Below are 13,149 nucleotides of genomic sequence, written 5' to 3'. Positions count from 1 at the left end.
ATGTACATGCTCACAAGTGGCATCCAGTGTTGAGGAGGAGACTCAATAACCAGGTGGACACATGTGCTGTGGGAAATAGTCACTTTCCCCAGATACTCTGGTGTTTAATCAATGAATTGATATTGAGTGGCCATGTAGCAGAAACAGAACCATTAGTGTGTGTGTGTATGTGTGTGTGTGTGTGTGTGTGTGTGTGTGAGTTAAGTAAAAAAAAAAATATATATATATATATATATACACACACACACACAATAAGGAATGTGATTATGGAGGCTGGTAAGTCAAAATTCTGCAAGTGGGCATGGACATACTGGGTACCTAGGAAGGCTCATGTTTCAATTCAAGTGCAAAGTCTATTTATTGTCTGTAGAATCAGGAAAAGCCAATGTCGCAGATAAAGTCTGAAGGCCATTGCTGGAGAATTCTTTCTCACTCAGGGAAGATAAGTCTTTCTGCTCTATTCAAGCCTCCAATTGACTCAGTGAGGCCCAATCACATTACAGCAAGGCAAATCTGCTTTACTCAAAGGCCACCAATTTAAATATGAAACCCTTCCAAAAACACCCTCACAGAAATAAACACAATGATGTTTGATCAAGTATCTGGAGTCTGCGGCTCAGCCAAGTTGACACAAAATAAACCGTCACACCTACTGAAGGAAAATCTGTCAGGCATTTTCTGAAAAACAAACAAACAAACAAACAAACAAACAAAAAAGTTAAAAAAGTTAAATTCTTTTAAAGCGATTCTTATTTTCACTAACTTGAGACTTGCTGATCATTTATTTTACCATTTTGTCCCATCCAACCATTGTTATTTGGACCCTACGAATCAAATATGTCCCAAATAGCAAAATGACTATTTTAACTTTTTTTAATTTAAAATTTGAATTTTTATTTACCTAGAGATTTGTTTTGTTTTGTTAGAGATTATTTAGTTTATTTTATTTTTTCTCTTACTTGATGAAAAAAGATATGAAGGAAGGAAGTACGTCTATCTTGTTCACCATTAAGTTTCTAATATACCGCATACAAGTGGCAGGTACACACAAGTCCATTTGTTGGAAACAGTAGAAAGGACTAGCTACCTTTATCTTGAAATCCACAGAATTATAGCCAAATATTAACAAGCTTATGTCCATTTTCATTTACCAACACATCCTGTGTGGTTTTAGACATCTGAGTCTGAATAAATTTTGACTATTTTTGGTCTTCCTTTTAGTTTCTTTGGTATCTTGTGCTTAAGAGACATACCAAGGTTGAGATTAGTTTCCATTTTCTTTGTGCTATCTTCTGGATAATAATATATTAAACATTTGAAGAGATGGAGAATGAAGATGGGTATATAATGCTGAATTTCAAGAATGGTTGTAAATCCAAGCAGAAATCTAAAGGTAGGAATATTGTCCCCCATTCCCCCATTTAGTTTAAAATTGCATTATTCTTCTAGGAAGAGAATTATCTTTGAATATTTTTAATATCTTAAAACTGATTATAAGAAGAAATATCAAAATGGTCATAAATTGTCTGAGATAGATTATTTAGATTCATGAAAGCATCAACAATAACAACGCAGCATTTTCAGGGCCATGAGGTAAGAGAGATGCTAATATGATGATGTATAATCCTGTGTGTTGTAGCATAAGAAAGAGTGTAACTTTCAAAGAAAAGGCTGAAAAGTTGCGCTTTTACAGAAACTTCCTCCTACAAAACTTAAAGTTTATGGAAACACCTATCTTGGTATGGTATCTACGAAAACGTGTTTTGTGAAGTTGCCTATTACAGTTGGAAGGCAAGATCTAGTGGTGGTGGGAGTAACAGTGGTCCTGTAGTGCTTTACAGCTTAAAAAAGCATATATATATTAGTTTTAATCCTCATAAAAGCTCTGTAGGATTGGTAGAACAATCTACTGGGAATGAGAGAAGAGGAGAAAAGAAAAACGTTAATCTTTGCTCCTTAGGGCTGCTCTGTGTGGTTGGTTTTTGTTTTTTAAGGTCTGTTACAGGTTCTATAGACAAGCTTGGTAAACAACATGCTGGTGCCTGAATTCGATTTGTCTAAAAGGAATTTTGAAAACAATCTTGTTGAAATAGTCAAGACCTAAGTTAAGATGACATAGGCTAGAAATTCAGAATTACCAGCCACAGTGGCAGCTCTGCCATATGTATCAAACATTCTGGTGTACTGTCTCATTTTATATCTAGCAAATGCAAACCCCCTTACCCCCCAAAATGATGCTTTTGTCATTATCTGAAGACTCAGGATCTTTTTGTGTTTTGATATCATGAAACAAATGTTTGCTTTTCAGTAGTAACTTACTTCCATGATGCAGCAAAAGCTAGTACCAATGGTATTAAATTGACTGAGTCAGGCCAGGCGCAGTGGCTATTCTTGTAATCCCAGCACTTTGGGAGGCTGAGGCAGGCGGATCATCTGAGGTCAGGAGTTCGAGACCAGTCTGGCCAATATGGTGGAACCCTGTCTCTACTAAAAATACAAAAAACTAGCTGTGTGACACGGCACGTACCTGTAATACCAGCTACGTGGGAGGCTGAGCAGGAGAATCACTTGAACCAGGGAGTGGAGGTTGCAGTGAGCTGAGATCATGCCACTGCACACCAACCTGGGTGACAGGGTGAGACTCCATCACAAAAAAAAAACAAAAAACAAATTGAGTCAGACCCTATAGCCCACAGGCTAAATGTAGAGCTCTGGGAAGAAGCATTTAGTCTTCTTAAATCTCAGTACATTGATTTATAATAAGAAAAATCTACCTAATGATGCTTTTATGTGGATGTTAAACTAAATTTACTATTTTTAATCTATAAACTACTTCTTAATACACGAGTATGTACTTAAAATCTGAGTATTGATACATAAAATATAAGATAATATCTGTTTAAATTATAAATGAAGGATAGGGGTGGGAAAATAAATTGGGCCAGAAAGATTACTGTAGGCATGTTTGTTCTTGCCATACATTTGCTTCTAAGCTTCCTTGTTATGATTGAGATAAGGGAAGCCTGACAAGTTGTTCAATTCACATTGTGTATGAGATAAAGTGACACCTATTTCTTAAGATAGGTATAACTCATCTTGATCCTAATTCAGAAAAAAAATATTTTCCTGAGTTCTCATGAAGAACATAAAATAAGACAATTATTGTTCTTGCAATAGTAGCATTAAAAGATTTTGAAGGTCAATTTCTTTATATAGCCCCTTGTAAGCCAATGGCATCTAGCCAAGCATTGCTAGGACAGGCCAGCATACTGCGCGTCAGGTACTCAGCTCTCTGTTCACGGGCTTGATACAGTATGTAAATCATGGCTTACATAAAAATATTAAGTTTTGATCTATTGTTAGGTTTTTTATAAATCTTATTTGGCAAGAACTTTAAAGTCTCCCTCCCTGGCATGTATGGAATGAGCACTTGTTCTTTATTACCAGTTAACTGCAGATCCATATACCTATGATTGGTATTTCCTCATAAAATTACAGAAATGTATTTTGATGATTTTCAGTTAAGTAGAAGTCTTTCCATATTTCCTTGAACAGTAGAAATATCTACAGGTAGGTTAAAAAAAAGAAAACTATTTTGGACTTAGTAATACAGACAATTGAGTGGTAAATTTCCAAAGGTATACTACATATAGTAAATTCTCTAAGTATATGCTGTAGAGCTAATCAGATGCAGTAAATCCATAAAACCTATTGACGTAAGGCATCCACACGGTAATTAGATATGAAAAACAGCACTTTTATTATGACTTAGAAGATGCATTTTTTTGTGAAATGTACAACCAAGATGATGAAATTAAGGGCTTGCTTATAGATAAAATAACAAAAACTAGGGAATAATTATCAGAGTATCTCAAATTACTTTGCTTTCTCTTTGACCACTAGCCTGGCAAATTGACTAGAATGATTCTAGATTGAGATACTAATCATATGATGTCTGCATGTAAAAGGAACCTGTCATAATTTTGTGAAAAAAGTGTATACATCTAATTTATTCAAAAGTGCTAATATGTAGAAGAAAGTAGATAAAATTGGAAAAGGATTATATATATATGTATGTGTGTATATATATATATATATATATATATATATATATATATATATTCCTGTTTACCCTCTCTAGAGGTTACAACTGTAAGGAAACTATTCTTGTCAACTCTAATGCAATGAAATACTATAGCATAGATTCCTTATAAGTATCATTTATTGGAGATCTAACACTGCCTAGGCTGAAACTGATTCCTGTCTAGAAAGCCAAATCCAGAAAAATATAATGTGTTACATGTATAAGGTGAAATAAAATGTGAATATACCCAGTACAGTGACTGGTATATACTAGAACTTTAATAAATATTTCTTTCCCTCTTTTATTTCTTACAGTGAGTCACTAAATTGAATAAAACACATCATTGTGCCTGACATAGATATGTATATTCTATATATTATTCTTTCTATATAATTTACACATATAAAATAATGTATTATATACATTTACAGTGCATATATTTATATTTTATATATAATATGTTGTAATAAATATATATAATTTATATAACTATATATCATATTTATTTGTATCTATAATATATATGGAATTCAAGACATCAATTTTAGGTCTTCAAAAGCACCACCAAATAATTAACAAAGCCATCTCAGTACAATTCAAAACATTAAATAATAGTAGTATCTCCTTGGTTTGGGATTATCGACTTTTTTATTTTTAAATTTTCATGTCATCATAAATTCTAATGACATATCCAAAATGAATATGAATCATCTCTGTAATAAAAATGAAACAGAAAAATGTTTATAAAGTGAAAAAATCACGAGAATTTTAAAATTCATGAAATAAAATTCAACATTTCAGATTTCTCCCTGTATCCACAATGTTACTGTCTTCTGCTCATATTTGGATGCGTTGGGATCCTTATTTTCATTGTGACAGTGACTGACCTGTTCTGGCGTGAGTAATGAATTTTTATTTCTTTGAACATTTTCAGAAGATAAACATTGATCCTTCATTCCTCTTAATGCCAAGATAAGGTATACATTATAGCCCAAAATTGGTAAATTAAACGAACCAGCGGTATATGTCATATTATAAAATTACATTACATTAAAAAAATTAAGTGCTTAAATACAAAATTAGTATTTATTCTGCCTCTTTTCTTATAAAGAACCCCCAACAGAGGTTGACTTTATTATCTTATAATAAAAATTTAGTAATTTTTTTTTCTAAAAGAGTATATGCTTATTGGTATCGCTTTGTGAGGTCACTATTTAAACAGTTTTTCTAAGACCCCTTTGAAAACCATTTTAGGTAGACTTCCAGACTTTTTTCTTCCTGAAGTGGTATTTATATGTGTACGCTGTAGCTATACTATTTGAACAACCAAAGAAATTTATAGTTTCTTTGATTTTTTGTTTTGCTTTTAAGCCTGTGAGCTAAAATGAGTAGTGGCTTACATATAACATGACAGGAAATAGATTTTAGGGGCTTTTGAGATGAGATTTCCAAAAATAGGTGAGTCCTAAAGCAACTTCTTTAGGGTAGAAGATTCTTTACTTCTTAGTAAGAAGTATTTTTGTATTGGGCAATTGGGCAATTTTGTGTTTTTCCTAATACAACAAGGGAAAATGTCAGACTTTTCTCAGACCAAATATGTATTCTACTTAATGTATTTTTTCTCTGAATATCAATCATACACTTCAAATGTGTTCAGTGCTTTATTGAAATCAATTACTAACAATCGGAAAGTTTTCACTTATTTAACATTCAATGTTAAACGATTATTTTTTAGTCCTTATGAATCTATCTAAGTAAGTATTGCTTTCTGTTAACCAGCAATTCTAATAAGCTGAATTAGCTGTTCTAATTATTATGGCTTTAAAAATCCTCCTAAAATTCAGGAGTAGATAGTTGCTTGTTAGACACTGAGTATGATCTTTATCAGCCAACATGCTCTCTTGTAAATCAGTTTCTCTTCAACAAAGTATAAATGGTAAAATGACATAAAAGATGCAGTTTTTTTTTTTTTTTTAAAGAGAAATGCTGTTGGGAAGAAATCAATAAAATTTGACATGCTGATGAATTACTAGTCGGAAAAATATTTTTTCTAGCCATATTTTTTATTCTAATAAATTAGTAACAATTACAATATATGTGTTTCTATAAAATTTGTCCTTGGATTTTGACCCGTTTAAAATTTTCCATGTCTTCCAGTCAAAATGGAGTATTGACCATGAATATTTATATCTCCTCTCTCCCAAGAATCTATCCGTAGAACAAGAAATGATAACAAAATAGAATAAATTAATCAAAGCACATAGAATGGAAAGGGGAGAAAATTTTAAAGAAAATGAAAGCTGGATAGAATAATGCTATTGGAGAGAACCTTAGTTAAAGCGTAAAAGACAGCTGCAGTGTAGACAGAAGCTGTTCATCATGGCTAAGCTCAGTCAGGGATCCATTTCAGAGAGGAGAGTCAGAGGGTAAATGAAGGTCTAAAACGAGGTAATTCTTGAATACATGCAATGCTTATTGGCAATTAAATTTAAAAATAAAATAAACTTTGAAACCAAAAAAAATTGAAGCAAAGTAATTAAGTGAAAGACTTTCTAAGCCATGCTCTTTTAGACTGGTGCTTTGCCAATCTGTTGGTCCATTTACTCAGTGACTTTTGCTCCTATATCAAGCAAAATAAATAAATAAATAAAATAAAATAAAATAAAATCAAAGAACTCTCTAAAACAGTGAGATATATAGATAGAGCTAGCTAGAGCTCCTGATTTATGGACTGGTGGTTGGTGCAATAAGATGTATACCCCTTTGTTTTGGTTCTGGAGTGAGAGAGGGGAGTAGTGTATAGGTCTATGTAGCCTGGCTATTTCTTGTGCCGTTTCTCCTGAAAAGTCATGGTAGCTAACCAAACATCCCAGAACATAGAGCAAAATGTCAGGAAAAAAACCCGTAAATAAATATAAGAGGCTATCTGAGACAGAAAACCAAAATTCACCTGTTTATCCAGGAAGGTCAATAGCTCTTTTAACGAGCTTCCAGAAGAAGAAAATAAGTGGGAAAAAAAAAGTAGACATAAAATAATGAAAAAGTAATGTAAACCATTTCTCAAGGGTAAAAGGGAAACCAAAAAACGGAGTTTTCAGCTTATAAGAACCTACTAAGTTCAGAACAGGACACCAAAATAGATGATACATAGAAAGAGATGATATAGATAAATAGACAGATGATAGATAGGTAATTTCAGAACACTATGAGTAAAAACATAATCCTAAAGGAAGGTTTTACATAAATAGTTTTCCCCAAAGCAAATTAGCATCAGTTTTATTATTATTATTATTTTTTGAGACAGGGTTTCATTCTTGTTGCCCAGGCTGGAGTGCAATGATGCTATTTCAGCTCACCGAAACCTCTGCTTCCAGGGTTCAAGCGATTCTCCTGCCTCAGCCTCCTGAGTAGGAGGCTTACAGGCATGTGCCACCATGCTGGCTAATTTTGTATTTTTAGTAGAGACAGGGTTTCTGCATGTTTGTTTGGCTGGTCTCGAACTCATGACCTCAGGTGATCTACCTGCCTAGGACTCCCAAAGTGCTGGGATTACAGGCTTGAGCCACCACTCCCAGCCAGCGTCAGATTTTTAAATGTACCTAAAAACACACTACTGTACCAATGCCTTCAAAGTTATTAGCAGTCTTGATTTTAACTTAGATTTAAAGCAAGCAGAATCAAGTAAATATTTTTTCCTAGTCATTCTTTCGGAAAAACAACAGCAAAAAAGAACATGGGAGGTGGGTGGCTAATTTTAGGTAGAATGAAGCTAGCCCAAGAATACAATTAAAAGACTTTTCAGATTAACAACTGTTCTGTGTTCCTAGCCAGCAATGAATTCTGTCCATATGAAAACAAACTATAAATAATGCAACTAGGAAGCTGAAGGAACTTGATGATATGGTCAAAAGATTTTTTTTGGCCTGCAACAAGGACAAATAAGATCAAGACTAGGTGCTGGAGCTCATGCCTGTTAAGAACATCAGTTTAAAAGACCATGAAAAAAAGAAAATAATATACAAAAATGTAACATCTTATATGAAGTCTAAGATCGCACATATTATTTAGAATTGTGATTTGCACTTAAAGGAGTAAAAACAGATATGGTGAAAAGTAGTTAAATCTGGGGAAGAAGAGGAATGGCTGCATAGGAGAAGAGAAACTCACAATTTTTATTAGTATGCCTTCATTTCGTGCTGGTACTTTATTCTCATGTATCTAGATTGCTTTTAATTTTTAAATGTTTCTCATATCTTTTCTTTGCACTGAGTACAGATAAAAAAATGGATTTCTCTCCGAATGTAAATATCAGCAGTCTATCAGGTATGCTCTTTTTGTTTGTTATGTGCTACTCTTAGGGATAAATGCAGTTTTGACTTCCCTCTTCCTGCATTCACTCATGTTACACACTAAGCCAACAGCAATGGTGAAGAAGGTATGGGACTGAAAAGGACATCCTCTTCCTCAGTGCCACTGCTGCATCTCAAATGGTTGAAAGGAAGGAGGGTAATGGTGATTTCTAGAAGGAGGAAAATAGGGTTTTTCCTAGTGAGTCAACAACAGGATGATAGTGGATTTCCTGCCATACCTAACTTGCCACGTATTTATCAAGCATCCAATGACAGGTGTGGCGTGTAATGGCTGTGGGCTGTAGTGGGAAGAGTGTGGGCTTGGGTTAGACCTATGTTTGAATCAAAAGATTTCAGCCAACTGGTTACATGAATTTAGGCAAATTAAACATCAGTTTTTTAATTTTCAAATGGGGATATTATAATAATAACTATATCATAGAATGTTTCATGTAGATTGAAAAAACTGTGATGATTAATTTTGTGTGCCAACTTGGCTAGGCCATATACCCAGACGGTTTGTGAAATACCAGCCTAGATGTCACTGGGAAGATATGTTTTAGATGAAACTGGATTTTACATTTGTAGATTTTGAATGAAATGGATTATCTTCCATAATGTGGGCTGGTCTTATCCAATCAGCTCAGTCTTAGAAAAACTACTAAGGTCCCCAAAGGAAGAGGGATTTTGGCCTCCAGACTGCCTTCAGACTGAAGATATAATATCAATTTTTCCTTTCAGACTGAAGATATAATATCAAGTTTTTAACCTGAGGGCCTGTTTTATACATTTTGGACTTGCCTGCCCCCACAATTACATGAGCCACTACCTTAAATCTCTCTCTCTCTCTATCTCTCTCTCTCATACATACACACACACACACACCATTGGTTGTGGCTGAGAAGAACTCTGACTAATACACTAATACAGTGTGGAGGCAGTATAGTGCAGTGGCACTCATAAGTGGGTGCTGAACAATGAGAACACATGGACACAGGAAGGGGAACATCACACACCGGAGCCTGTTGTGGGGTAAGGGGGTTATGGGAAGATAGGAGGGGGTGGGGGGATTAGGAAAGGCTAACATTAGGAGAAATACCTAATGTAGATGATGGGGGGATAGATGCAGCATACCACCATGACACGTGTATTCCTATGTAACAAACCTGCACTTTCTGCACATGTATCCCAGAACTTAAAGTACAAAAATTAAAAAAGAAAAAAAAGAACATAGGCTGTAGAACTAAGCTAGCAGGATTAGAATTTCAGTTCTGATATTTATATGTTGTAGCAGTACATAGAGTTAAACAATCTCTATACTCCTCAATTTCTTCATCAGTAAATTGGAGGTAATAATGACACCTACTTAATAAGGTTTTATTTTATTATATACTTAAATTTGTATTATATAAATATAAATGAAAGTAGAGTGAATTATATAATAAATCTCCTTGTACCTGTTTGAAAGGTACAATATTTCCATCTCCACATCAATATTTTCCATCTATATCTCCACTATCATCACGTCCCCATCCCCAAGCTAGATTATATTAAAATAGTGACTAGATCTCATACCATTTAATATATAAATACTTCTGTATGTGAATCTTATAGCTTAAGACGCCTTTTGCTATAACACAATCACAATATCACTGCAACTCCTGCATTTGTTTTTGTTTGGTATATAACAAATTACCACACACTCAGAAGTTTAACCACATATGCTTGTTACCACCCAGTTCCCATGAGTTGGGAGTCACGGCCCAGTTTAATTAAGTCCTCTGCTCAGGGTCTTACAGGGAGTGCAGTGTAGATGTGACACTGGCCAGACCACCCATCTTTCTAGAGCTGAGGCTCCTCTTCCAAGCTCTCTCATGGTGCTGGAACAATTACGTGTAGTTGTAGGATATAGGTTACCGCTTTCTTCCCGGCTTTCAGCCACAACTCCTCTAAGCCCCTGGAGGCCTCTGCATTTCTTTGCCATGTGTCTCTCTCATACACCCTCTTGAAACATGGAAGCTGAATTCTTTAAAGGCAACAGGAGTTCTCTCTTTCTTCAGGGAAGGCTTCAGCCCTCTTTCAAGGACTTACATCTGATTAAGTCAGACCTACTTGGGATAGTCTTTCTATAGATTAACTCAAAATCAACAGACTGGGGACCCTTCTGTTTTGTTTTCAAAATCTTGTCATCTTGCTATCTAATATAACCTGATTATGTGAGTGACATTTCATCATATTCACAGTCTTACCCACAGTCACGAAGGAATTACAAAGGTCATGTGCTCCAGAGGTTGGATCTAAGGGGCCATTTTGAAATTCTGTCTACCACAATTCCTAACAAAATTAGCAATAACTTCTTAATATCCTCTAATAGTCAGCATTAAAATGTCTTTCTTTTCTTTTCATTGGATTTCTAAGAATTATAATCAAAGACTTTAATTGCATTTGGTTAATATGCCTCTTGAATTTATAGATCGTTTATGGAATATGCCTCTTTTAATTTATAGAACCTTATCTCCTCCTTTTATTTGTTCTTTGCCATTTATTTGTCAAAAAGTAGGTCATGGTTGGGCAGAATTTTTTATATTCTGATTTTTCCTTTTCATACTTCTCTGGTGTCATTTAACTCTACAAAGTTATTTTAAAAACTGAATGTATATAAGATGCTTAGAAACCTGCCTGGCCCACAACAACAGCTGTATGTGTATGTTGTTATTATTATGTAAAGCCTCTAAGAGAGCAATTGATGCAAAGTGTTGTTCAATAAATACTTTTCTCTATTTTCATCCTGTATTTCTTCTTCTTAGAGAAGATAGCACTTCAAGCTGAGTTACCTACAATAACTCTTTTGGACAGTTAGCGTCCACGTCATGTTACACTGATCATTTGGAGTATTTTTATTGTGTTTTGCAGCACTGCAGTCATACTTCATTGACCAGTCTGTCAATATCTACATAATAAAATTACTTCATTTAAATGACACCTTCTCATTAATAATCATGAATAAATATCCCCTCTCAAATCGTAACTTGAGAGGTATATTAGAGGTCATTTTATACCTTTTAGCAAACAACTATGTATTTGTACAACTGAAATTACAATTCAGTTATCCTGAATCTTTTCACAATTTTTCTAAATGATAATATTTTCAGCATTGGCAACACTGGCCCCGATATAGCATGTATTAATGAGTTAAGAATATATACGAAGTTTCATAAATGTAAATTTAGGTCATAATAACCTTCTTCAAGTTATACCTGCTCAGGTTACTTTTTTAAGCTTGGCTGGACATATAATTTAATTTCCAAAATTAATTTTTAAATAAAATTTTAGGCTTATAGTTGACATACTAAAATATTAACAATGAAAATATTACATGCTTTAACTTAAAATATTTAATCCAACCATTCAACATTCAACAACAATTGTTTATTACATACAAAGTGTTGAATGATAAGAGATTCAAAGATGAATGTGACAGTCTCACCTCACAAGCCTTTCAATCATGTGGAAGATATGGAGATGTTTACAAGTGACTAGTATGTAAACTATTTGTCCTTTGCTTTAGCAAAAATATCATTTATGATACCTAAGTGCTGAGTTTTACAGACAGCAGAAATTGACTGGTTCAAGGCTTCCTTTTTAAGGTGGGAATATAATTGTACATTAAAGAAAAAGTTAGCAGGTAAAGAAGGAAGAGGAGGCTATTCAAGGCTAAGGTAACAGTATGAATGAAAAGCACAGGAGAATAAGTGCCCATCAGTAATTGTAAGTAATTGTAAGTAATCTCTTACTTACAATGACATCAGTAATTGTAAGTAATCTCACAGACATGAAATACAGGTTGCAAAGACAATCTTGAAATGTCAAAGGACTTAGAACCAGATAGTGGAAGAAAATTAAACAATAAGCTTTTACTTTTTCAGTTGGTAATTAACTGTCAAAAATGTTATAATTTGCTTCCTCCGATTATGGGGATCAGAATCCACAAACTTTGTTCTCCCTACTCCATCATCCAAAACCCTGTCCAATTCCAGGACATAGGTTAGTAAATTATTCTTATTTTATAGAACTGCTTTTTTCATGATAAAAAATAAGTTGGAAAAATCTATTTTCCAAGAAATCATATTTGATAATACTTATATCTTCCCAATTGGCTATAAAGTTTAATTAATTTTCCCCTATGTTTTCTTCAGGACATAATTATTTGTGCCCAAATGACTGGCTGTTGAACCAAGGGAAATGTTATTGTTTTTCAACTTCTTTTAAAACGTGGAAAGAGAGTCAACATGATTGTACACAGCTACAGGCACATTTACTGGTGATTCAAAATTTGGATGAGCTGGTGAGAAATCAAAAACAGGATCTAACTGCACAAGGAAAACTTGCTAGGTGCAGGTTCACTGTCTAAGAAGCATGGGAGGGGCTGGGCGCCGTGGCTCACGCCTGTAATCCCAGCACTTTGGGAGGCCGAGGTGGGCGGATCACAAGGTCAAGAGATCGAGACCATCCTGGCCAACATGGTGAAACCCTGTCTCTACTAAAAGTACAAAAAATTAGCCGGTTGTGGTGGTGCATGCCTGTAGTCCCAGCTACTCGGGAGGCTGAGGCAAGAGAATTGCTTGAAACCAGAAAACGGAAGTTGCAGTGAGCTAGGATCCGGCCACTGCACTCCAGCCTGGCGATTGAGCTAGACTCTGTCTCAACAAAAAAAAA

General features: G+C 34.5%; 1 protein-coding gene across 1 annotated transcript in view; it reads left to right on the top strand.

Moving 5' to 3' along the window:
- The first annotated feature begins 1,221 nt into the window (after positions 1-1,221).
- Positions 1,222-13,149, top strand: part of KLRF2 (killer cell lectin like receptor F2) — a 14,907-nt gene continuing 2,979 nt past the window's right edge. The window contains exons 1-4 of the mRNA XM_017545446.2: positions 1,222-1,393; positions 4,886-4,981; positions 8,360-8,407; positions 12,630-12,778. Of these exons, the coding sequence (XP_017400935.2) occupies positions 1,324-1,393; positions 4,886-4,981; positions 8,360-8,407; positions 12,630-12,778 (363 nt within the window). The 5' untranslated portion in view covers positions 1,222-1,323. The remainder of the gene's footprint in view (positions 1,394-4,885; positions 4,982-8,359; positions 8,408-12,629; positions 12,779-13,149) is intronic.

Source organism: Cebus imitator, unplaced genomic scaffold, assembly GCF_001604975.1.
Source record: "Cebus imitator isolate Cc_AM_T3 unplaced genomic scaffold, Cebus_imitator-1.0 Scaffold179, whole genome shotgun sequence".
Classification (NCBI taxonomy): Eukaryota; Metazoa; Chordata; class Mammalia; order Primates; family Cebidae; genus Cebus; species Cebus imitator.
The sequence above is the reverse complement of the archived record's forward strand: the minus strand, read 5'-3'. Positions and strand labels throughout refer to the sequence as shown.